The sequence below is a fragment of the Mandrillus leucophaeus genome, unplaced genomic scaffold, assembly GCF_000951045.1.
Source record: "Mandrillus leucophaeus isolate KB7577 unplaced genomic scaffold, Mleu.le_1.0 Scaffold322, whole genome shotgun sequence".
NCBI classification, from domain to species: Eukaryota; Metazoa; Chordata; class Mammalia; order Primates; family Cercopithecidae; genus Mandrillus; species Mandrillus leucophaeus.
The window spans coordinates 475419-501636 of record NW_012103388.1 but is presented as its reverse complement, the minus strand read 5'-3'; the positions used below and the strand labels follow the sequence as shown (position 1 = coordinate 501636).

At 41.3% G+C, this 26218-nt stretch overlaps 1 protein-coding gene across 1 annotated transcript in view; it reads right to left on the bottom strand.

Moving 5' to 3' along the window:
* KCTD1 (potassium channel tetramerization domain containing 1) overlaps window positions 1–26218 on the bottom strand; it is a 195957-nt gene that overhangs the window by 21416 nt on the left and 148323 nt on the right. The window contains exon 4 of the mRNA XM_011988043.1: window positions 1706–1850. Coding sequence (XP_011843433.1) covers window positions 1706–1850 — 145 coding nt within the window. The remainder of the gene's footprint in view (window positions 1–1705; window positions 1851–26218) is intronic.

Here is a 26218-nt window from a genome sequence, read left to right as displayed (position 1 = left end):
CTGGGCGACAGAGCGAGACTCCGTCTCAAAAAAAAAAAAAAAAGAAATTTCTTTGTATTTTTTCCTAATACTTTTATTGCCCTTGTTTTTGTATTTATTTTTGAAATTTTGTGAATTTATGATGTAGGACAGGGCTCTGGCTTTACAATTCCCTCAAATGTCTCAGTGCTGATTGTCTCAGCGCCTATTACTGACTACTGCTTTCTTTTCCCACTGATGTGAAATGCCACCTTTATAGTACATCCAATTCCTGTGTACCTGTACATCTATCTCTGGACCCTACTCTTCTCCATTGATTTGTATATTTCAGTGCTGTCAGAACCACACCTTTAAATTAATATAGCTCAAAAGTCTGTTTTGACATTGGTAGGACACATCCACATTACCCACCTTTATCACCATTACTATGACCAGAAATACTTTTTTTTTTTTTAGCTATCCTTACACTTTTTTTTCTTCTACACAAACTTTATAAATGGTTCAAATTTCATTTTGAAAAATCTATTACTTAAGGGGGTTTGTCCTGACTATACAGAATAATTTGAGGATAACTGACATCTTAACAATATTGAGGTTTCCCATCCAGGAACCTAGAACGTTTCTTCATTTATTCAACTGTTTTACAGTTGTATGGAGAGATTTGTGGTTTTCTTAATCAGCCTTTGCTTGTCTCTTCTTAGGTTTATTCCTAGGTGTTATAATTTTTGCTGTATATTTTTCTATTATAGTTTACAATTGGCTCTTGTTATTCTCTAAAAAGGCTATTGACTGGCCGGGCACAGTGGCTCATGCTTGTAATCCCAGCATGTTGGGAGGCTGAGGCAGGCGGATCACCTGAGGTATGGAGTTTGAGACCAGCCTGCCCAACATGGCGAAACCCCATCTCTACTAAAAATATGAAAAATTAGCCTGGCGTGGGTGTGGGCACCTGTAATCCCACCTACTCAGGAGGCTGAGGCAGGAGAATTGCTTGAACCCAGGAGGCAGAGGTTGCGGTGAGCGAAGATCACGCCTCTGCACTCCAACCTGGGATACAAGAGCGAAACTCCGTCTCAAAAAAAAAAAAAAAAAAAAACTGTATACTGATCCTGAATTGAGCTGCTTTAATGAGTTCTTTATAAGTTCTAATAGCATGCTCTTTAGAATCATCCATTTGAAGAAACATTATCAGCTGCAAAAATTACATTTTCGTGAATTCCCTTCTAATATTAACACTTTCTATTTGTTCTCCTTGTCTGACTCCATTGCCTAGAGTTACCAGCACAACGTGGGCTATCTCAGCGTGACTAACCTTAACACTTGTTACTAACTGTAAAGGGAACAATTCTAAAATTTTACTGTTCATGTATGCTTTCGATTTCTGGGAGCGGGGAGGGGAAGTCTTCATTAAGCTAAGAAGGTTTTCTTTTATTCTCTAGCTCTCTAAGACATATCAGAAATGAGCTTTGAATTTAATCAACTCCTTTTCAGTTTGTTCAAGTGAATTATAATTCAATTCTTTAAATGCAAAGCGATCCTATTTTAGTCATGCAGAAGTTTAATGACCATATCCACTATTTCATGAATACAGCATAACCATGTGAAAGAGAACTCTGGCACCTTTCGAGATGGTGTATGTTAATAATGTAGAACTAGAAATATGTTTTTGGAGCACATAAAAAAATCACATATTTATGCTATTGGTGATTTAACATGGATCCCTCACCTTGAAATCATCAGGAATGAGGAGTTTGGATGTTCGTAGAAAATTCAAGATATATCTGAACATCTGTCCATCTCTGTCAATGAAATAGTGCTGTTTGAGACTGTCCAAAACAATGGGCTCTGTACCATCAAAAAGTCTTCCGATTCTGTGATAGAAAAGAGGGAACAGTGAAGACAATTAGATCAATTGTTCAGCCACTGAGACTAAGAGGTGACTTTTATCACTGTCAAAGGTAGCACTTTTGAAGATGGCAGTAGGGAAAAATCACGGTTGTCTGCAAAGTGTTGGTCCCTGCTTGATAAATATCTCAGGATGAGACCATTCAAAATAGTCCTAGGCTTTGTCAAATAAATTCTTTTATTCACTGTCCTTCACCTGCAAAGAAAATGTTCCTGACGTGGTGATTATGGCTAAGTGCTGTCACTGTAATGGAAGGTCACATCTTTCCCCGTGTTACTTAAAACAAGCTTCTCTGCTACTTAAAAAATGTTATTGCTCCAAAGTGTCTTTGAAACAGATTCTACTAAAAAAGCAATTTTGTTTTTAAGAAATTGTTTTCTGAGTTTTTGTCACCCATGAATCCCAAACTTTCTAAAAATAAGGCAGTGTATATGTTGACACCTACATTTAATGATAAAAAAAGAATAATTTAAAATACCACTCATCTAGGTGAATATGTTTTCCAATAACAATAGACACTACAGTTTCTTAGGTCTCAGCAAAAAGCATTTTTAACAGCCAGGCATCATTACAAAAAAATATTTGGCCACCCCCAAAATATGACCTGTTCAGGAACATGAGTAACTACGCTTAAAAACAAGAATCCATAATATGCTTTTCCCAATTTTGGAATGAACATTTGTATGGTGTGCTGCAGTTAAAAGTGTTTTGCATCTATCATTTACCCCATTAATAAAGGCTGAACCTATACACATTAGTATATGCTCAGTTAATAGAAGGTGGTCATATCTATACTGTGAAAACACAGAGGGCTGGCTAATGACATGCAAACATTCCATATCAGAGAATAGAATAGAATTTACACACTAGAAATCAGTTCCTGTACCAAAAGGTACATTTTACTTTCATTAACAGTGTGGGCAGGCAAATGGCTCCATTTTTTAACGAAAAGCTTTTGCTGATCTCCTAACAAATCTCTCTCTGATTTGGAATAACATCATTCTGTTGCTCTGAAGATCTTGAAATTATACATTTTCTAATCTTAGGTTGAAGTGGGGCAGGTGTAATGATAAATCAATAATTCCACCCCTCTTAAAATACAACAAACAAACAAGTAGGAAAGCTACTTTCCTCTCTCCCCCAAAAGAAAGGCATGTGAATTTTTGTTTCAACAAAAATCTTTTAAAGATAATTTTAAAACTCATGTTTTAAAATCATTTTTAAAAACTCATGTTACCTTACTCTGAAGGCAGTAAGGGCAAAGAGGAAAGCAAGTACATATGGTAGGGTTATTTTCTAAAATTCAATAAATATTTTTGAGCTAGTGTTTTATCCAACTTTCCATGAATTGCCCGTGATTATCTAGGGTGTGAATTACAACCTTTCTGGGATTCTTTCACTGCATGCCACCTAGTCATTCATTTCTCACTGACACATCAATCAAACAGTAGGCTTGAAACTAAACTATGCTTAGTCACTTACTTCTAATGTTTCCAGGACAATTTGATACAGGATGAAAAAGAATGAGATTTGTTTGCCTATTATTAAAACATTTTACTCTTCACTCTTAATAACATGATAAATTTCCAGTTGACAGGGGAAGAAAAGGGAGCTATATTAAGTGCTTTCCAGATGCCTTGTACCATCCTTAGTACTTTAGATATGTAACAAACCCATTATCTTCATTTTAAAGATGAAGAAATAGGCTTGAAAAGATGATTAACTTGCCCAACTAGTTAAGCAGCATTGGGGGATCTGTGCACAGTCTGTCTGGTCCTAGAGGGGCCTCCCTTACAACAATCGGAATGAAAAGAATTACCAATATCGAATGAAAGCTTATGGTCTAGAGTTTTATTTCTGCCATATATTCGGGGAGTGAGAATTTTACAATGAAATCCAAGCACCTATACCGAAATAAGTCAGTATCAGTGATCCTGTCACTTTAGTAAGAAAGGAAAAGTAGGTATTTTGTTCTTTTAAAAATCCTGTTTTTAAATTTTTAGATAAACTCTCATTTTCAGGTCTAGACTTGGATGTACGCTTGCACAGAATGAGTGATTAATAAACCTATACGGAGTGAATGTGTAAAGGAATCAGGACTGAGGAGTGTGGAATGAGAATGGGGTTTGGCTAGTTACTAGCTGTAATCTAGGTGAATCGACTTCTTTGTCTCCATTTCTTTTTAAAAATTAAGTCTCACTTTGTTTTATAAAATAACTTTAACTTTTTCTCGGGGTTGATGAGGAAATTCAGTGTGCTCGTGGTGAGCTCAAAAAATGCACAGCAATAGAAAGTATTCCAAGCCAGCCAACAAAAATTTCTATAAAAGCAACTCTTAGAAGACTGCAAGTGCTAAGGCACAGGATTTAAGGAGAAAAAGGAACAATCCTGGAAGTGCATTGTTTATAGATCTTTCTAAAAATAGGAGAGAAGTGTCATTTAAATGGTTTTTAGGATGCAAAAACCAAGAATAAAAAACAACCTCGGGTGTGGATACAATGAAGCATCTTCACTTCCAACGTAGTTAAAATAGAAAAAAGCTGCAAAGAGCAGAGCAGAAGGGAGATGTGAAGCGGGCACTAGCAGAGCTGGCCCGCGAGTAACCTAGAAGCCGCCTGGCCGTCCGGGCGGGAGACAGTGGGGAGAACTGGACTCTTCAGGCGGTCTCCACGAAGATCAGAGGAGACGAAAAGCTGAGGAAGGCCTGGATTCCACCCAGCACAAGAGGAACCCTAGCCAGGGAATTTTTCTCATGAGGGGGTCCAGTCAAAGGGCAGCAAGCAAGGCCCAGGCCCTGTCTCGGGGCCCCCTTGCCTGGTGGAACTGCAGGCCCCCGCCAGGCCGTGGGAAGGAACGCGGCGGCCAGCTCGGCCAGACCTGATGGAAGGGGCTGAAACACGCGCGCTGCCAGGGCAGGAAAGGCCGCGTGGGCTCCGTGGGAGCCGAGCCGGCAAGGGTTGTGGAGAGAAAGGGGAAAGGGCTGGGAGGGAAGAGCGCTTGGGCCGCAGAGGCACAGGCCTGGCGGAGGTGAAAGCCTCTCGGAGAAGAAAACGTTCCCCATTGGAAGCAACAAACGTTAGGAGTAATAACAAGAAACGCAGGGCTGCTGATTTCTGCCAACTTTAAAAGGGGGAACGTTGGAGTTGTGAAAACACGGCGGAGGGGACATGTGGTGCCAAGGGTCGTAAAATGGCGTCCCTGGGTGGTGGTTGAGATTGCAGGGCTGTGTTGTGGAAAAGTATTGTTTGGCTAAGCAAATAATGGGGAAAATCGGCACAGGCTGTATTTCTTGTGGACATGTGAATGGAGTTACAAATCAAACTGCAGTGATTTGTAAACTCTGGTGCCTGAAAACTATGTGGAACTCATTACAGTTTACTAACCTTGGAGAACATTCCTGTTTTCCAACTAACCAAGACCAAGCTGGCTCCAGACGACGTATGGCTGGTTTTGGATTTTTTTTTTTTTTTTTTTCACTCATTGAATCAAGTGGCAATGCTGAGAATGACTTTCTTCCACCAATTTCTTTTTGTTTTTTAAGGATGATCATTACTATTTTAACTAACTTTTTTTTACTTTTTAAAACATTTTATTTTGAACAATTTCAAACTTACACCAAAGCAGAGAAAATAATAGAATGAACCCCCATATGACCATCAACCAGCTTCAAAAGCTGTCAATTCCTGGTTAATTTTGTTTCACCTCTACCTCTGTGCCTCACTCTCCTTTCAACTGGTAATTCTGAGGTAAATCTCAAACACTGTATTATTTTACTGTACATATTTCATAAACTAGTAAGATTAGAAAGTTCACTAAAAATATGTTCACTAAAAAAAGTTCATTAAAAACAACAGACACTGAATTCCACTGTTAATACTAGCTTTTTAGTATTAGCATTCTGAGGCCGGGCATGGTGGCTCATGCCTGTAATCCCAGCACTTTGGGAGGCCAAGGCAGGCAGATCCCAAGGTCAGGAGTTCAAGATGAGCCTGACCAACATGGTGAAACCCCGTCTCTACTAAAAATACAAAAATTAGCTGGGCGTGGTGGCGTGCACCTGTAATCCCAGCTCCCCGGGAGGCTGAAGCAGATAATTGCTTGAACCCAGGAGACGGAGGTTGCAGTGAGCCAAGATCGCGTCACTGCGCTCTAGCCTGGGCAACAGAGCGAGACTTTGTCTTAAAAAAAAAAAAAAAAAAAATAGTGCTCTGTTGATTACTCTTGTTTATAGAGCAAGTAATGCAAGACCTAATCTCTGAGGAAACCAAGCTTATTTGGTGGGAAGTGAGTCTGGTTTTCTCCACTCTCCCTGGCATCGTGTGCTGTCCATACTGTGCATTAAAGAATAGTCTTAAGTCAAAGAGAGTACAGGGCTAGGATCCTACATTTGGCTTAGTGTGAATCATTCATTAAGAATTTTTTTCTTGTGTATTCGTTCATTTTATGAACCTGATTTCTCTAATTTCCTGTGACTCAGGTTCTTAAGAATTTCTCTTTCTCTCTTTCTTGTGTAATCATTCAGTTACTCATTCACTCTTTCCACCAGTATTAGCGGGGGCTCACTATGCCAGATACAGGGGATGCAGTAGTAAATCAGCCACAGTCCTTGCTTTTGTGGAATTTAAGTCGTCGGGGCTGGGAGTGCAGGTCAGGTGCAGCGTGATCAAGTGTGTCACTGGGTGTGTACGGTGGGTTCAGGAGGTGCACCCGGATCACCTAACTCAATCGGGGGTTGGCAGGGAAGAAAGAGAAAGCTCATCGGAGACCTGAAGGAGAAGAAGTTGGCCAGGTACAGGGGCGGGCGGTAAGGTTAGGTAAGCAGGGAGAAGGGTGGGGAAGATACAAAGGCTTGTAGCCAAACCCTGCCACGTGATTACTCTCTATTGGGGTGTAGTCAGGCTGGCTGAGAAACGAGGCTGGAGCAGCAGAAGCCAGATCGTAAAAAGCCATGTGAGCCGGGTCAAGGAGTTTAGATTTGGTCTCAAGGGCAATGGGGACTGGTGTCAGGCTATGTTGTCAGGGATAGTAAGTAAAAGAGCACATTTAGGAGTGAGACAGAGTCAAGATGCCACATCTGAAACCACACCTTCTCACAGACACAGCTTCTGGCTTACCCAAATCCTGTCTGTTTTGCCTTGCTTTGACTACGTCATTTGCATAATGCAGTGGTCTTTAACCCTGGCTACACAGTGGCATCACCTGGGCAACTCTGAAAAAATAATGATGCTGGCTCCCCACCCCCAGCTATTCTGATGTAACTGGTCGGGAATGAAGCCCAGGCATCTGTATTTCTTTAAAAAAACTCTGTAAGTCTCAACTGAGTTGAGAACCAGCGTAAAGGAGGTTGAGCAGAGAGACAAAAGAGGAGGCAAGTAAATCTCAATGGAGACCCTGTCATTCTGAAGTGTCACAGCATACTTTCTTAAACTGTGAAGGATCTCCAGGACAACCAAGTTCAGCCTCTCATTTACAAATGGAGACACCGAGTCCCAAATATATAACACTCAAGGACGCATGGCTGGATAGACACAGAGCTGGCTCCAGACCCCAGCATGCTGCCCCTGTGGTGATCGGCACAATGGTCAAGTTCAAGCCTACGGGGGACAACGGCTTTAATGCCAGTTACTACTCATTGAATAGCATTATGTGCCAAAGAGTGAGCTGGCTGCTTCAAGGGTTTGTATCTCATTTAATCTTTACAATGAGGTCAAGGAGATCATTGGTAGACTGAGAAGATACCCTACACTAAACAGAACCAAACCAAACTGAAACACCCCAAGACTTCTTAGGTTCCTTTCAAACTGCTGTTACAACTGTAAAGAGGTCTGAGGAGGGATGGGAAAGAGGACTCCCAGGGAAATGGAAACCTCTGAGAAGAGTAGTATACGTGAGGCTTCATCTCCATTTACCTTGCAGCTCTTGTTCCATTATGTGCCGTGTCCCTACACTTAATCCTGAAAACTCTTATGGGATTTGTCACTTTACAGCTAAGGAAGTTTAGCTTGAAGAGGCTGCCAACTCTGCCGAAGCTGCCTTCTGGCTCCAGGCTCTATATACCCCACCCTTCCCATACTGCGCTGTCTAGGGCACCCCATGCCACCTCATGCACCAAGACATGTAACTCAACACCAGGCCCGGCTTTACCGAGAGGCCGGCAGGTTAATCCTTCCAACTCTCCCCTGCGGTCCATGCGTGGTAATTACAGAGGGAGGGCCCATCTGCATTGCTGCAGGATCGACCAACCCAGAGCGGGCGGATGCATCCTGCTCAGGGGTGAGGCTGGGGAAAGAAGTGCAAAGGGAAGGGCACCGGTGGTTGGGCCCTTTTATCCATTTGGCTCTCCTTTGCCAAGAAATGCCTTTTTTCCTCTACGTCTAGGCTTCCAAGCCATGGGAAATAAGGTTTGGATTTTAGGAAAAGATTTCATTTAGATTCTGGTCCAGATTTATTTTGCTGGCCAAGAGATTCAGAGGCTACTTACAAATGACATCTTTAGCATTTGGAGATATTTAATTACAAAAGTGATACCTGCTCATGTTGTCAACGGGAAAAGTATAGAGGGTGAAGAAGCAGCAAAACAGAAGAACAATCTGCTGTGAGCCCACCACTCAGCAGGGAATTACTTTTTAAAATCTGATTTAAAGAGTATTTTTCTTTCTTTCCTTTTTCATTTTTGTTTGGGAGTGAGTCTCGCTCTGTTACCCAGGCTGGAGTGCAGTGGCATGATCTCGGCTCACTGCAACCTCTGCCTCCCGGGTCAAAGTGATTCTCCTGCCTCAGCCTCCTGAGTAGCTGAGATTACAGGCACCTGCCACCATGCCCGGCTAATTTTTGTATTTTTAGTAGAGTTGGAGTTTCACCATGTTGGCCAGGCTGGTCTTGAACTCCTGACCTCAGGTGATCCTCCTGCCACAGCCTCCCAAAGTACTGGGATTACAGGCATGAGCCACCATGCCTGGCCTAATGAGTATATTTCCATCGAACCATTTTGTTTTTGGAAGCACTTGTAGCTTCATACATTTTTATGGCTACTAATTTGCATTCCCAACCAACTTTTTTTCCTAATGTCTGAAACCTAAGATAGATAAATCCAGGGTGGAGGCTGGGTGAAGGTGTGGAAGTTGTGTGCATGCACAATGGGGATGGTGTGTGTGTATGTGTGTGTGTGCACATAAGAGGCATGTGCAGAGCTGACACCACAGGTGCAACCTAAACTCAGGACAGCAGGAAGGGAAGGAGTCCTGGAAAGAGGAGATGGTGTTGCAAACAAAGGGTTCCTTTGCCTCCTTTCTGCTGAGATGAGAGAGGAACGAAACAAAGTGGGTGGAAGGGAAGGAAATGCTAGGTTAATACGTGAAACCTTTGGAAAAATAGGGGTTCAATATTGTATTCTCCCTGTGTTTGCAAATATTTTTAAATGTCCATAATAAAACGTTTTTCTGTTAGAAAAGGGAATGCGATGCTGGAGATAATTATAGTGTAAAAAATATAATTAGTCAATTAGTTGTTTCAGAAGTCTGCATTATCATAAACAGCATTTAATTCCTTTAAAGTATTATAACTGTTAAAAATTCCAGGATTGGCTCTTTAAGATTTCCAGACTCAAGAAATTTCATCTATATTTCATGAACACAGATAAAAATTAAGTCAGAGCTTGTTACAGAAATGGATAGAAGTAATTTAAGAGAAGGGGGAAATACCTTCTAAGTAAAAACAAACAAAACAAATTATATCTACTTATGAGGATATAATGTTTCCAGTACCTGTTCCCTGAGGTGGCATCATTTTCTTAAATGATACATAGAACTGAAGAAAGTAGGGGAGAAAGGAAAGGCAAGTTTGAAATATAAGAAAAAGTATGAGCGCAATAACAAGTCAGGAACTCGGCGTTGTGGAGAATCCATCACAGGGCCACTCAGGGGTAGCTGATTCTCCAGTAAGCTTATTAATCCTCCCCTGACTGTGGTTAGAACATTTTTAAAAATTAGAGGGTTACACTGCCTTTTTACTATGAAAAGTACTATTACAATGAAACTGAACTTTTTAAGAATTGACATAAGTAGACTTTTTGTTTCTTCATTTACTGAATGCCCACCATGTTCCCTGTGCTCTTTGGGGCCTTAAACTGGGCATGATATGGTCCCATTGGGTGTCATGGAAGGACAGAGGAGAGGGAACCAGCTGGCCTAGGCAGGCAGGGCAGGCCTCCTGCTGGAGGCGATGACTCTGCAGGGTTTGGAGTAAGGGGAAGTGCACAGGGGCTTGGAGAAGAGATTTTAGCCTGGGGGCTCAGCTGGAGAGAGGCCACAGAGGCAGGAAAGAACATGATGTGTGATGGGCGAGGTACAGACACAGCCAGTGGAGAGCATTTCTCTCAGTATTGACCTGAGCGGGGTAGGTAAGGGCACCATTATTCACAAGAGTTTTGGCACAGCCCTTCAGTCATGTCTTAGGAACTTCCTGGCATGTTCAGCTCCAAGACCCATAGACCTGGGTTTGAAACTTGCCTTGAGTTTTGATTTCTTCACCTGAGCAATGGGATAATACCCACCTCAAATAGTTCTCATGAGGAATAAGTGGATATCTAATAAGCCCTACATTGAACTGAGTGTTCATCTGTGCAGGGCACACTATAGAGTCTTGACACCTCCATGAGGTAGGTACTGTTATCCCCATTTTACAGGCAAGGACACCTGGCCAACTAATCAACGGTGAGGCCACATTTCACAACCAGGCGGCTGGACCACAGGGTCCAGCTGGGACCCACATCCTCACTGTGGCCATTCTACTGCTCAGTAAAACACTGTGCATGGCCTTGGTAAATGCTGCAGATGTGCATCCTTGGGAGACCATGTGCTATGCCAAAACAGAGTTCTGACTGAACAGAAAATCCTGCATGCATCTTGAATTGAAAGAAAACTTTTAAGATCACCTGGGCCTGTTCTCTGACTTGAGTGTTTAAACATGATTTCTAGGGCAAATGGCTATTTGTCTAAGATCAGTCCAGGATCAGATCATCATAACCTCTCTGGGAAGCCCAATTTAGTATTTTTTTCAGCTAGAACAGTTTCTGTTTAGGTTTTCCCTTGCTTTTTATTTGGGCAGGCGAGCACGAACATATGCACAGAGCCTGCCCCCACAGCCCACGCCCACCCTCCTCCCAACACTGTTCTATATTTGGAGGTATTTCTAACACACTCCTTAGTCTCTTCTCTTAATTTAAAACTCCATAATTTGTTTTCCATTTCACAATAATAATTACTATTCAGAGAAAAAAATGTTAAAATAGCCAACATGTATTAAGCGTATCAAGTACTCCGCCAGAAACTTTATGGATTATCTAATTTAATCTTTTTTTTTTTTTTTTTCTTTTTGCCCAGGCTGGAGTGCAGTGGCATGATCTTGGCTCACTGCAACCTTCATCTCCTGGGTTCAAGTGATTTTCCTGCTTCAGCCTCCTGAGTACCTGAGATTATAGGTGTGCGCCACCATGGCCAGCTGATTTTTGTATTTTAGTAGAGATGGGGTTTCACCATGTTGGCCCCCATGTCTTGAACTCCTGACCTCAAGCGATCTGCCCCACTTGGCCACCCAAAGTGTTGGGATTACAGGTGTGAGCCACCGTACCGGCCCTGATTTAATCTTATTGCAGCTCTATAAAGTATTTTGATTTTCCTGATGGAGAAACTGAGTTACAGAGCTATCGAGTAACTTGCCAAGGGTTTCTGAGCTACATAGTCTATTGTCCCTGAAGAGTGAGGGCCAGCCCATGCTCGAAGCTGTCCCTGACTCACAGTGTCCGTCTGTCCCAGAAGTCCCAGCTCCTTTCCTGCTCTGGCACCTCCTGCCAATCTTTCTTCATGTCGCAGTTGTGCTCTTTGTTACAGAACAAACTCTTTTGCATGTGTTCCCAATGAACTTAATCTGCGTTGGAAGGACTGTTCCTATTCCTGGGTTTCTCAGTATTAGCAACCCTAACTACTGGACTGGGGCCTTCCTGTGTGAAGAAACATTCTTGATTCTTCATCTGTGGTGTCAACAGCTCTAACAAATGGAACAGACTCTGGGCCCATCCCCGTGTGACTGCTGCTCTCCAGGTGGCCCCATCTCTCCCTATTTTTTGATTATTTCCCTTGGTGTTTTACTGTTCCAGACTGTTGGAATTGACTTATATGTCACTGCGGTCACTTCATATAAAAACGTCAGATTAATTATATGGCACTATGAGAGGAGTATGGCCAAGCCAGCTATATGTATTTTCAATTTTACAATTTTTCCCACTTGCAATCATGCCAGCAAAAGAACAGCCTACAATGAAAGTATTTAAACCTTTTGCTTTTTACCTATACGTGAAAAAGCAGAGGCTTAACACAGTGCTTAATTCAGAAAAAGAGAACTAGAAAATAGATGTAATTTACTTACAGACTAGGTAAATACTTTTTGGACACCTAACAGAAGATATTTGGAAGCAAATAACTGAATCTACCCTGATTCCTTCACACCCCTACTTTATCCCTCCATACTCAGACACACACACACACACAACTTCATTGATGGTATCAGTCAACAGAATATCTCTTCAAATATTTACAGTATCGAAACGTGGTTGGATGAATGAAAAGGAATGAATTATTCTGTTGTTTATGATGTTAGAGTGACTAGGAAGCTTAAAAACACATTCAGAAGCTACGCCTTGCAATGACCAAGTCAAAGGCAGGAGACAGCCTCAGGACGGTGAGCTATATCTCTTGAAAAGGAGGACAGAAAGCTGAAAATTGGACAAGAATCCTAATATACAACTTCAAAAGTATATAGACATTTTAAAGAATCTATACCCAACATTTTAAGAATGTCTAATTGGTTCTTCAAATCACCGTGGAGGATGAGGCTTTATGCTCTGAGAAGCTTTTAAGGTTTCTAATTTATGTCGCAAGCTTATTTAAATAGTCACCAAATCAAAATGACATGTGAAAAATATTAAGTTTATATCACTTCATGATTCAAAGACAACACTTGTGGGTGTGTGTGGTTGGGAAATACCCAAGAAGGCGCTGACAGCATTCTGCCCTTGGGTGCACTGTGGCCAACAATGCGCGGTCTGTAGGTGTGTGTCTTGTGCAACCGTCTACGCCCTTCTAGGCTTAGTCGTGGTTTATCATAGTTCAAAAATTTACCCAGAGGCCCCAAGCCAGTCCATAGCCATGCTAGGTGATAGGAATATCTATCAATATTTCTCCCTACCCCTCTAACAAAGAACAGAACCAAGCCCTAACCTGAAAATCATTGAAAGAAATAAAAGTTTCCCAGCTAACAAGGACTCCTCATTTTTTTCCCCTTCCTTTTAAGATGATCATGTATAGACACTGACAAGTTTTAGTAGTAGTTTGATGACTTCACTTCCCATAACTTGTGGTTTCCACTAGCTTTTCATTCAGAAGGCCTGGGTGCGAAAGAAATACTTCTCTCATTTAAGAATCTGCATAAAGAATTATCAGTGGGTTCCTCCAGAGCCTGACACCTGGTGTACTTGGAAATACAAACCACATCTTCCCTGTTCAGCTTTTCCAATCGTTAGAGACATCAAGCTAGGGTGAAGAATGGAACTTCATTTTTTTTCACGTGGTTTCCTAGGTTTTCTTAGTTGTTACAACAACCTTTATTCCAGTCCATTTTCTCTGAATTCCAACCTTAATGCTATTTTGTTCCTTCTGCAATGTATCATCAAAATGATGATGTTTTAATAAAGTACCTTCTTTAGGGCCCCTAAGATTACAGATCCGTGGGATACACTTAAAAGAGCATTGTTATTTTTTTTTCTTTTATATTGACTGTTTGTGTTGCTTTCGGACTAGAAGAGTTTTCCGTTTTTAGCTAAGCTCTAAAGCCCTCAGGACTTTTTAGCTTTTTTTTGAAAATCAATTTTTGGCGGGGTCGGAGGGGCCTCACCACGTTTAATGAGGCTGGGTGGGAGTTCTGGAACACACTCAGCTCCGATCACGGAAACAAGTTCGGGCGAGCTCAAATTCACCCTTCAGCTATGAAGCCCTCCCAGCCTGGTGAGGTTTGCCACTGTTTGAAAGTGGTGGTTAGCTGTTATGTACGCTTGTAATTTATCTTCTGAATATGGAGAGCACAATAAGAAAAGTTGCATAAGAATAAAAATAATCATTACCACCAGAAAAGATAAACAGCAATGTTATTACTAAGCAAACTGACACTCGGCATTTGATACTCGGTAGCAGCAGGAAGCCATTATCCAGCGACAGTGTCTTTTCCACTGATACCACGTCTTGAATAGATTCAGACAGTCGGGCAAATAGCTGATACGATTGTGGCACTGAAACATGATTTTTAAAAAACATTTTCATTTGCAAATGTCACTGCCATCAGATTGGAGCTTCAGGTGCCTACTTTTGAAATACGAATGCATGAAAAACACACATCTTGGAAGATTACACCTGACTCTCATCCCCTGCCCGGACCAGGACCATCCTGGGTACCTTTGAAAGGCAGCACAGAAAACATTCTGCACCCACGCAGCTGGCTGCTTTGGGGAAAACTGTCACCACTTCCTATCTCCAGGCAGCTTGAGAGTCATCTTTCAGAAGCCAAATGTTGGTAATTCATCGAACTGAGGCTACAAATCCTGCATTTTTAGTAAAAAGAAATGGCATTTTTATAGGCGATTTCTATAATAATAATAGACTGAACTGTCTGGTAGATGTGGTGGCCCAGACTCTTCTCCTAACATAGCTCATGTTTCAGTGGAGGGCGTTTCTGTGGCAGTTTTGTGGACCCGTGAGATCTCTTTCAGAGGGACTTTCTCATACTACTCACAGGAAGTTTGGGTTATTTATTTATTTCAGAGATAGTGTTTTCCAGTGTTTCCCAGACTGGTCTTGAACTTCTGGCTTCAAGCGATCCTCCTGCCTGGCTTCCCAAAGTGTAGGGATTGCAGGCCACTGTGCCTGGCCTGTTTTCTTTTTTTAATCCTGAATATTTAAATGAAAATTATAACATCATGGTTTTGGGGCGTGAATAAATGCTTCTTTTTGGGAATCGGGGACAAAGGTTATTTTCCACATTGGCCTAATAAAAAACATTTCCCCAGCTTGAGAATAACTTGTACGGGATTTTCTTCCAGCCTAGCATACATATAGCACAGATATCCTTGAAAGGAGATGCGTGAGATTCGTGGGCTGGGCTGTCTGAAATAACATCTAAAATATTAAACCCCTTTGAAGGGAACTGTTCTCAAGACACAGTAAAGTGCAGCATATTTGTCACATGTTAACGTTGTAAGAGATTATCTGAATCTTCTATGAAATGCCTATGAATTTTTCCAACAAGTAATTCGATCACATGGTTTATTATTATAAAAGTTCTTTCTGGTATGATGAGGGTAAACTCGAAATACGATGAAAAAAACAGAGCAAAAATGCCTGGGGTGTTGCTCAATGATATTATTCATGACTGATCAAAAACGAGTACAGTCAGTATTATTGTCCCAAGCGACGTGGATCGTGCCAGAGTCAATAGGAAAGGCCTCACTCTGCCAGTGAGTCTGCTGCCACACCACCATGGTGCCCACGGTACTGCACGGTGACGCGTTTACATGTCATCACCTTTCTCTGCAGCTCAGGTGCTCCGACCTGGAGAGGCATGTGGATTGCGGGAAAACTTATTAAAACTAAAGATTTCCCTCACAACCTGGGAGATATAGATTAAGTAAACAGCAGGTGGAAACTCAGGAATCTGCATCGTCTGAAGTACCCTGAGATGACCCTGATACAGGGGGATTAGGGAAAAGCTATCAACTGGAGGAAAGCACTCTGAAGGCAGGGATCACTCTTCTGTTAATCTGGTCCATTGCTCTTTCCCTCCAGGACAGTGAGACCAGGAAAATCCTTTCTGGTTTGTGCCTTGAATTAAAAACGATGTAAATCTTTGCTACCCATATTAAACTAGGCCAGGCAGGTCCTAAGGCTACTCTAGCACCTAAGACTCAAACTGTTTGACTTTCACGCTGCAACTGTCCTGGGGTGGCTGAGTTGCTCCAGGACATGAAGGGAGATACTAAGCAAAATTCATTCACATTCAACAAATCTTTATCAAGCATTTGCTCCATGCCAGGCACCAAAGACTACTGGTGGATCTATTATCTGTTTTAAAACCTAGGGCATAGATTTGGAGGTCTTTTTTTTTTTTAGGTAGAGTCTTGCTGTGTCACCCAGGGTCTGGAGTACAGTGGCATGATCTCGGCTCACTGCAACCTCCGCCTCCCAGGCTCAAGTGATTCTTATGCCTGAGACTCCCAAGTAGCTGGGACAACAGGTGCATGCCACCATGCCCAGCTAATTTTTGTATTTTTAGTAGAGACAGGATTTCACCAGGTTGCCCACGCTGGTCTCAAACTCCTGAGCTCAAGTGATCCGCCCACCTCAGCCTCCCAAAGTGCTTGGATTACAGGTGTGAGTCACCGCACCTGGTCCAGAGGGCATATTTTTACAATAAAAATTTAAACACAGTTTTCTGGATTGTTGTGTGTGTGTGTGCATGCATGCATGCTTATGCGTGTTCCGTGTAGGAGTGTGAACCTTGAGGGTTGCACTGGTTGATGCATTGGCGGGGTGTTTTGGGGTCTACTGTTCCATCAGCAACAAGAAAGGAGGGCACAGCAGGAGGGTGGTGACTAACATAGCCACGGACCTCAATCCTCCCAGCCTTGGGAGCAGCCCTCAATACCCCAGCGTTGTCAAGTGCACCATTCTTTCTGGTGGGCACACCGTGCAAGGATCGAAGCCGGTCACTGACTGTTGCTAACAACTTTCTCTTCATAGGTACAAACAGCAAGCCATCAGACAAGTGGCAAGGTCACTGGTCCAAAGTCAACTTTGTCCCTGGCTGCAGGCAGACCTGTACACTGGACCTATGGGCCTGAAAGAAAAGGACTTCAGAAACCCACAGGCAAATAAGAACAGACCCACTTATCCCATTGCCCAGTCCAAGGCGGTCCTTTCCAAACTGTTCCAAGTCATGACACACACAGAAAATGATGGTGCCGTATTTGTATGACACTAGGGTAGCAAGAATTTTGTTCATGGCAGGAAGTGACTGGCCTGGAGCTCTGGCTGCCTTGGGGGCTGAAGGGCTCCACAAGGGTAACCCATGTCCCAGCACTAACGGAGATGCCCTTGGCTAGTGAATAAGGTGAAGGCTGCCTTGAGAAGAAAGTGGCTTGAAATATCGTAGACAATTTGACCTTTTGTCTAAAAACCACTCTGAGAACACAGTTCCAAAAGGGGTGTGTTGGATTATACAGCTGAACATGGGAAACATTAAAAAATCCTGTACCCAGGACCTGCCCCAGACCAATACAATTGGGATCCAAAGAGCCCACTTGGGCTGGGCACAGTGGCTGATGCCTATAACCCTGGCACTTTGGGAAGCCAAGGAGGGAGGATCACTTGAGCCAGGAGTTTGAGACCAGCCTAGGCAACAAAGTGAGACCTCATCTCTACAAAAACATAAAAAATTAGCCAGGCGTGGTGACATGCACCTGTAGTCCCAGTTACTCGAGAGGCTAAGATAGGAGGATTGCTCGAACGTGGGAGGTTTATGCTGCAGTGAACTGTGATTGTACCACTGTACTCCAGCTGGGGCAATAGAGTGAAAAAAAAAAAAAAAATTGGAATCTTTGAGGGGTAGGAGCAGGCAATTTTTTGTTGTTGTTATTGAGTCCCAGATGATTCTAACCTGCCCCTAAGTTTGAGAACCATCGTTATCAGGCTGGGAGCCCTGGCTCATGCCTATAATCCCAGAACGTTGGGAAGCTAAGGATGGTGGATCGCTTGAGCCCAGGGGTTCAAGACCAGCCTGGGCAACATGGTGAAACCCCGTCTCTATAAAAAATTAAAAATTAACCAGACATGGCGGTGTGTGCCTGTAGTCCCAGCTACTCGGTGGGAGGAAGGCTTGGGCCTGGGAGGCAGGATCATGCCACTGCACTGCAGGCTGAGTGACAGAACAAGACACTGTCTCAAAAAATAAAAATAAATAAAAATAAATAAATAAAGAGAACCATTGTTATCAAAGAGGAGGAAACAATAAGCATCGTGGAGTCAGAGTGGGAGCTGGAGGCCCGGCTCTTACCCCATTTCCCAAAGAAGACTGACTCTTAAGGTGAAGCCACTTAACCTCTCAGAGTTTCAGGGCTCTTCTCTGTAGGGATAGAGGGATAAATACAGTCTCTACCTATAAGGTTATACATGAAAATATATGCAATGAAACCAGCCCAGCCTTTACATTTCACTTTATAATTTGAATAACGTTACTCAATTATTTTCCCTTCGCTCTTTGGAGGATCTGGCCTCTGAATACAATATTTTACCCAATCATTAATTTATACATGGAACAAACTTTTGAATGTTCACCTGTGGCTGGGATGCTACCAGGTCCCAAGGATACAGGATGAAAAATAAGTGAGAAAGGGCTTTCCAGGGAGAGGGTTTCTGTCTATGATGAGACTAAGTTTTGGGTAAGTGAGAAGTTACTGGAAGTTGAGCGTATGATCCGGAGTCCCGCCCTAAGTTATTTCACATTAGGATACCCAGTATGACTCATCTGGCCATCAAAGGCTCTGGCAGGGATGCAAATGTGAGATGTCTGTGGCAAGCAGAGTGGCCTTCACCTTCACAGATCCAGTGTGATGTGTGATAGTGACAAAGTCTGCTTCTAAATCTAAACTAACATGAAAACTAGATTTTGTCTTGAAAATACAGATGAACAAATAAAGATGTATTTTTTGGGGAAAAAACATGTAGGAATAAAACTAGTTTTAATATAGGCAGAAAACGGTATGTCAAAGTGGGCCTATTTATCATGTGTGTTCTTTTTGTTTCTTGTTCTAGAAAAAGAACACCTAGATGTCACACTTCCATCTAGACGTTCTTTTGCTTTTTTGAAAAATTTTTGTGGGTACATAGTAGGTATATATATTCATGGGGTACATGAGATACTTTGAAACAGGCATGCAATGCATAATAACCACATCATGGAGAATGGGGTATCCATCCCCTCAAGCATTTATCCTTTGTGTTACAAACAATCCAAATATAACTTTTAGTTATTTTAAAATGTACAATTAAATTATTATTGACTATAGTCATTGTGTTGTGCTATCAAATACTAGGTCTTACTTGTTCTTTCTGGATACTTTCTGTACCCATTAACCATCCTCTCTTCCTCTCCACTCCCAGCCCACTACCCTAGTTGCCATTAGCAAAAAGATCAATTACTTTTGCACCAACCTAAATATTTTTCTTAATATCACTACTCACTGAAACCTTGCTTACTGGTGGTTTACTTGTTTCCTGGCTGTCCTTCGCCCTCACCCAGGTAAACTATAAGAGCAAGGACTTTTGTTGGTAACTATGCACTGGGCAGATGAGGCGAATACAATAAGTCTGTTGAAAGCATGAAAGAACAGGCCAGGCTCAGTGGTTCACACCTGTAATTCCAACACTTTGGGAGGCTGAGGTGGGAGGATCATTTGAGGCCAGGTGTTTGAGACCAGCCCTGGCAACACAGTAAGACCCCATCTTTACAAAAAATATACAAATTAGCTGGGTATGGTGGTACATGCCTACAGCCCCAGCTACTCACGAAGCTGAGGTGGGAGGATCACTTAAGCCCAGGAATTTAAGGCTACAGTGAGCTACGATCCTGCTACTGCCCTCCAGCCTGGGTGACAGAGCAAGACCCTTTCTCAAAAAACAAAACAAACAGGACAAAACAAAAACAAACACAACAGAGGAAACTCCGGCACTGTATGGCATCTTTCCTTTAAATTATGCTCCAAGACTTATGAGCTAGATTACTTTAAAAATAAGGCCTTTTTTGTTCCCTAGTGGCAAAGGAAGTTTGCTGAATCTAGCAGTTGTGCAGGGTAAGTTACTGAAGGACTGGCTTTTCAGCACGAAACATAAAATCCAGTTTCATTTTTTTTTAAAGTCATTTGAAGCCAACCATTTCATTTACTCTTTACCTATATAACTGAGGAGCAATTTTGGAAAAGCAATATTGTAAGATGAAAAGAAGAGAGAGAGAGAAGAGGAAAATTTCTTCTATTACCCTGGAGAAACTTTCCATTTTTCATTTGCCAGGTGCTTTCCCCCCTTTTAAGTTCCTCCATAAACTAACTTTCTTTTTTCTTTTTTTAAAGATTAACCGATCTTACCAATCAAAACTGTTCATCATTTTATGCGTTTCCTTAAGACTTTTCATAGCAGCAGGGATATGCTCTCTTTCCATCTGTGCCGAGACTATATATTGAAGGTTGATTTCAACTCATCTAAAAATCCCTAATACCTATTCTGTGACTTTTACATTTGCTATTGACACTGAATTATAAAGCATGCGGATGTAGAGAGCAGGTTATAATAAAAAGCTCTCTATTCAATGCCATGCAGTGATTCCGAAAGCAAGTGCAGTGAATACATTGAATGCTTTTTTTTTTTTTTTTGGCATTTCTGTTGAGATCCTAAAACAACGGCCTGCACGATGAGGCTGCTGGACCCATGTCTAGGAACTGTAGTGTTAAAACTGGAACTGTAAAGTCATAAAAAGTGATAGCACAGAATCCCCAACCTAATACAGGATTACAGCAAACTCCCTAGGCTGGCATACAACAATTACACAGAAAGCCAAATATTTGAATGCAATTATCCTCTGAACGTATGCACCAGTCCCTTAGTGTTGCAGTTGTCTGGTTTGCCTTTTGGTGTAGCTCCACATAAGCAATCCGGTAATGGCTAACACATCCGAGAGTGACGCACGCCAAAAGCTGGATTGCTGCTGGCAGGGCACACATGTTTGGCATCTCCATCCTAAAGCTCCAAATACACACACCCCTGGGTGGCCATGGGTGTCGGCTGCAAGGCTGAAAGTAGAGTCTCTAGTGTTTTGCAATTACCTACATATGCCAGCGTGCTTGGTAACTCTACTGCTATTTAGAAGAGACCAATTTAACATAATCTACTTATGTGGGAGTTAACTCATGTACTGGGTTTAAAATATACAAAAGCTTTGTCAAGCAGTCAGGTTGGATGGCTCGGGGACTGAAACATGAGATCTCGCCTTTTACCTCCAGGTCACTGGTTGACAATCAGTGCTTTTAGCTAAGACCCCTGTCTTATTACCACTTGATAGGTTCAACGAATTAGTAGTATCAGTCTACTTCTTGGTTTTAAAAATGGTTATCCACATCTGAATAACCATCAATACAGCTGCTATTAAGATTGTTTTTGTTGGAGGTGATAGTAGAGAATGAATAGACCTAACTTTGAAATCAGACTTGTGTCTTCTTTTAAAGCAGAAATAGAATGTATTTTCAATATTATGCATGTGGCTAAGAGGATATTTCAGTGTCAACAGCAGATCTTAAAGAGGCCATATAATATGGTACCAATATTAATTACTTATGAAAAATTACTTAGTTACCTAGATCTTTTATTACCAATGATGTTAATAAAGGGTACCTTGGATTTTTGACTAAGATATAATCAGGTCTGTTCTTAAAATTTTCAGAGTCCAGGGCAACAGTGCGAGTGGAGGGTCTACTTTGCATACTTCTAGATATTTACAAGCTACAAATCAAGCTAACAAACTATTAAATAAAATATGTTCTATCTTCTTTGTCCATTTATAATCCTTTTTTGATGGTGATCTATTTTTCTTGACTTAAAAAATACTTATTTAAAGTGAAATTATTGCAGATCTGAATTGGGTGTTTTTCTTGGGGATTACAATTCAAAATGGCAGTGAGAACTGGAGACTCTTATGATCCTCTGAAAGGAATCAGTGTTTACCACTGAGATGGTGGAGATTAACCTCTGTCTCAGAAACACCTCCTAAAGAGCTATTTTGCATCTTACATACACATTGGTTAAGACAAAGCACATTACTGATATATGTAATACTTCAGTTAATTTGAAAACTTTAGTCCCTTTAGCTAAAAAAACACCTGATGATGGAAATGAATAACAACATGAGTGGTTAACCGTGAGGTGTAAAAGTCAATTTACTCACTGAATCATTACTCAGGGTTTACAAGCTAAAAAAAAAGCACGCCCGCACACACACACACACACACACACACACACACACACACTGGAACCACTGGTAACCTTGGTAATTAGAGAAATGAAGATTGAAAGCTATTTTCTTTTGGTGAAATGGCCATTATGAGATACATGAAATATTCATTGAGGAAGAGGCCTCCATTCTCTAGAAGGGATCATACATCTTGGTGCCATTCAGAGTCAGATGGTGAAAATCAAGACCTCCTTGGAAAATTGCAGAGGTTCCTATTTATTGGTCTGGAGCAGGGCCTTGCATGGCTTTTTAATGCTTCCCAGGTGCTTCTAATGTTTAGCTATATAGTCCACCATACTACTTTTTGGGGGACAAAGTTCTAAGGGTGCTCTTTAGCCAAGAGGGCAGGTTAAGTAGAGACAGAATTTTAAAAACACCTCCAACATTTCAAAATGGAGTAAAGGTTCTTTGCAGGACCTCTGAAATTGTAGAAAGATAATATTACATCTTTTATGGTCACTTGTTACATACAAATTAGTAGTTTTAAACTACAAGTCTTTCCCTTGAAACCTAGGAAAAGCCCTCCTGTCCTCTGCGTGACACTAAGGAAGAGGTAGGTGAGAGTGGAACCAGGGAATCCAAGAGGCTGGAGCAGAGAATGGTCTCATAGGGTAGGAAGGGTTTGATGCACCCCAGAATCTACAAAACTAATTGGAGTTATTTGTGATTCCATGGCCATGGGCAACCTAATGTCCTTGGATTTATCCAAGAGAGGTTAATAATATGCAAGAGATTTTCCCAGTAATTGGAAGGAGCACCTGATGCCTATGGGAAAAGCATGAAGAACTAGTTCTCTGTATCTTTGATTACTAAAATTTGTGTATGGGTCCCGTTAAATTGGATGTTGCTTTGAAATGAACATTTAATTACCTACAAAAATACGCCCCCCAAAACCCAAGAGGAAACAAAGCAATACCCGGTGGTCAATTCAACAGCAAAACCAGTGTTACCTGAGCAGTGTCATTTGCTTTAGTAATAGCAGCTGAAACAGAGGTTACCTTGTAAGGCTTGTTTCAAAGAGTCTTGACAAATTCTTAAAGATATCTCCTAATGATAAGGATGTCTCGGAACTTGTGACCGGCTTGGCTATTTAAGATAAAGGAGGAGAAGGTGCAGGCCAGGAGTCCCCCGAGATGGGAGTCATCCAGGCAAGAATCCAGATGTAAAGCTGTTTCCATGGCTAGGAAAGCAAGAAATGGAAAATATTTGGAATTTGAAAGGCATTTTGAAAAGAAACAATTCCTGGGTTTGGCAGAAGATTAAGTATGAAGACAATATTATGTGTTGGGCACAGGGCCATGGTGTGCTTTTCATAATCACATTTAATCCTCCCAATAACCTTGCAAGGAGACCTATTTGTGCCTATTTTACATGAGAGACGACAGGTGTTCAGAAATTAGACCTTTCCATAGCCAAAGAACTGTTCGCCATTTGCCAGCATCCAATCCTAGAACTAATGAATCACAAATTATTTTTGCTGTTGCTCCCGTGATCCTAGGACTCACTGGTGACAGAAAGCAGAGGGAAAGTCTAGGAAAGGAAGATCAACAATTCTATATTTTCTAATCACATTGGTGAAAGAGACATTCACTTTTTGATGTATTTCAGTATCAGGTTGGGGGAGGGGGAGGTTTAGTGAGATGCTTTTATAAAAACATCTGTTTCATAGTTCAGCGCTGTCCAACAGAAATAAAAAGCAAGACACGTGGAATTTTACATTTTCTAGTAGCCACGTTAAAAAAATCAAAAGAAACGAGTGAAATTAATTTTAATAATATGTTGTATTTAACTCAACATATTATCATTCCAACATGAAATCAACATAAAAATTATGAGTTTACATTTTTTGGTACTAAGTCTTTAAAAAGCGGTGTATATTTCACACTTAGATGATATTTCAATTTGGATTGGCCATATTTAAAGCGCTCAATAGCTGTATGTGGCTACTGACTACTGTATGACACAGCGCAGGTAAAGAAAGTGATGAGATCCATGCTATTTGATGCACGTTTCAGGGTGTGGATAAGAAGGAACAAAAGTAGACTCTTAGAAATATCCATGGAAAGATGGACTGAGAAAGAATCTCCAAATGGGACCCTATATGAAGTCTTTACCTCATAATATATAGCGACAGAATAATGAAAGTAACAAATTATTTGAGAGATAGGAACTGAACGAATAGAGCCTCTCTCCCTCTATCTTCTACTTTGGCCAGCCCACCAAGTGATACTAGGGAGCTTCCTAGGGGCTAAACCCTGGGGAGAATGAGTCAGTGGAAGGAGACCCACCTAGTTACAATGAACATAGAAGAAAACCAATTGCTTAAGTCACAGAAAATGTAGTTTTTATTAACTTCCCTCCTGTCTCAAGGTTTAATTTAAAAAAACTGAAGCAAAAGGCCATCAGATCAGACCAGTAAATCTTGCTACAGTTTAAGGTTTGCTTTTTGTCTCTTAATATGCATTTTGTGACTTAAACCCTAGAATTAAGTGTTCATTTAAAGAGGCAGCTGTGATTTTCTGTAGTTGATGGTGGTATTCACAGAGGGTTGGAAGGAATGGAAATAGGCATTTTCCAAAAGAACACTACTTATATAACAAAATACTTGAAAAATAAAGCCATTATTATAAAATGATTTTTTGTAGTCCCTATTCCAATATACTTAGGGAAGGTAGTGACTAAATAATAGTCATAGATGACTAATACGATCATTTCATTTTAAAGTATATAGTCTTTTGGATAATTGAACCAATGGAAATCTATTTTATTTAAAGCATTTCTATTGTAGAAATTAAATCTGGAAATTAAGAGAGAAAACATTTCATCTTTCTTCTTTTCAACCTTCACATTCTTTCATCAATTATCAAGTAATGGAGTGAGATTTTAAAACAAAATAAAAAAAGTCGGCCTTCATGTAGTATGCAAGGTGACAGTGACTTTTATGTCAGTGCTGTCTACTTAGACTGCAAGCTATCTGTTATCTGTCACTTCATAAGATATTCTTAAAAATGTGCCCTTCTGAAGCTCAAGGGCTTCATCAGAAACAGAGAACCACCCTGTTTCCTGACGTTACCCCACATGAGTGCACGCCTCCTCCCCTATCCACCAGCAAAACGCTTCCCTTACAGGATCTGGGCATAGCCCCCACATCTGGGGCAGAGCCAGGAGGGTTGTCCCAGGGTAGAAAGGAAATTATTTCTTTGAAACTCCTTTAGAAATGGGTGGTTGGGGCCAGGTGCAGTGGCTCACACCTGTAATCCCAGCACTTTGGCCATGGCCAAGGTAGAAGAATTGCCTGAGGCCAGGAGTTCGAGACCAGTCTAGGCAACATAGTGCAACCCCATCTCTACAAAAAATTAAAAAAAATTAGCCAGGTGCAATGGCTCACACCTATAGTCCCAGCACTTTCGGAGGCTGAGATGGAAGAATTGCTGAGGCCAGGAGTTCAAGACTAGCCTTGGCAACGTAGTCTGTCCCTGTCTCTACAAAAAATAAAAAAAAAATTAGGTGGGCATGGGGGCATGCACCTATGGTCTCAGCTCCCGGGAAGGCTGAGGTGGAAGGATCACTTAAGCCCAGAAGGTCAAGGCTGCCATGAGCCATGTTTGCACCACTGCACTCCAGCCTGGGCGACAGAACAAGACCCTGGCTGCAAAATAATAATAACAACAACAACAATAATAATAATAATAATAATAAAGAAATGGGTGGGCAGGGGCATGGGAGGAGATAAGTCATAAACATAAATGTATACTGCCTATTTGTAAATCACCCTTTATCTTTAAACAATTTGTATATTTATTTATCTACCTTAAGTTCGTAAGTTCCATGGCCCGCCCTTTTTTTAAAACTATACTATTTTGGCTTCATGGATTTTTGCATACAGATCTAAATATAATGCCTCACTGCTGAGAATCTCTTTTTTTTTTTTTTCTAGTCCACAAGTTGATGAACCAACTCATTTCCTATAAAATTATCAGAACCTATAAGAAAGCATGTTTTTAAAGAAGGAAGGAACGAAGGCATTGGGGAGAAATCACCATCTTTTTTGTACTACATTGAGAATTATGAATATCATTGTAGAGCAAAATATCACAGTATTCCATTCTCCTGTGACATTTTTACATGGACTCGACTAAGCTGCGGGTCCAATCCTGATTTGAAGACGTCCAGCCTAGG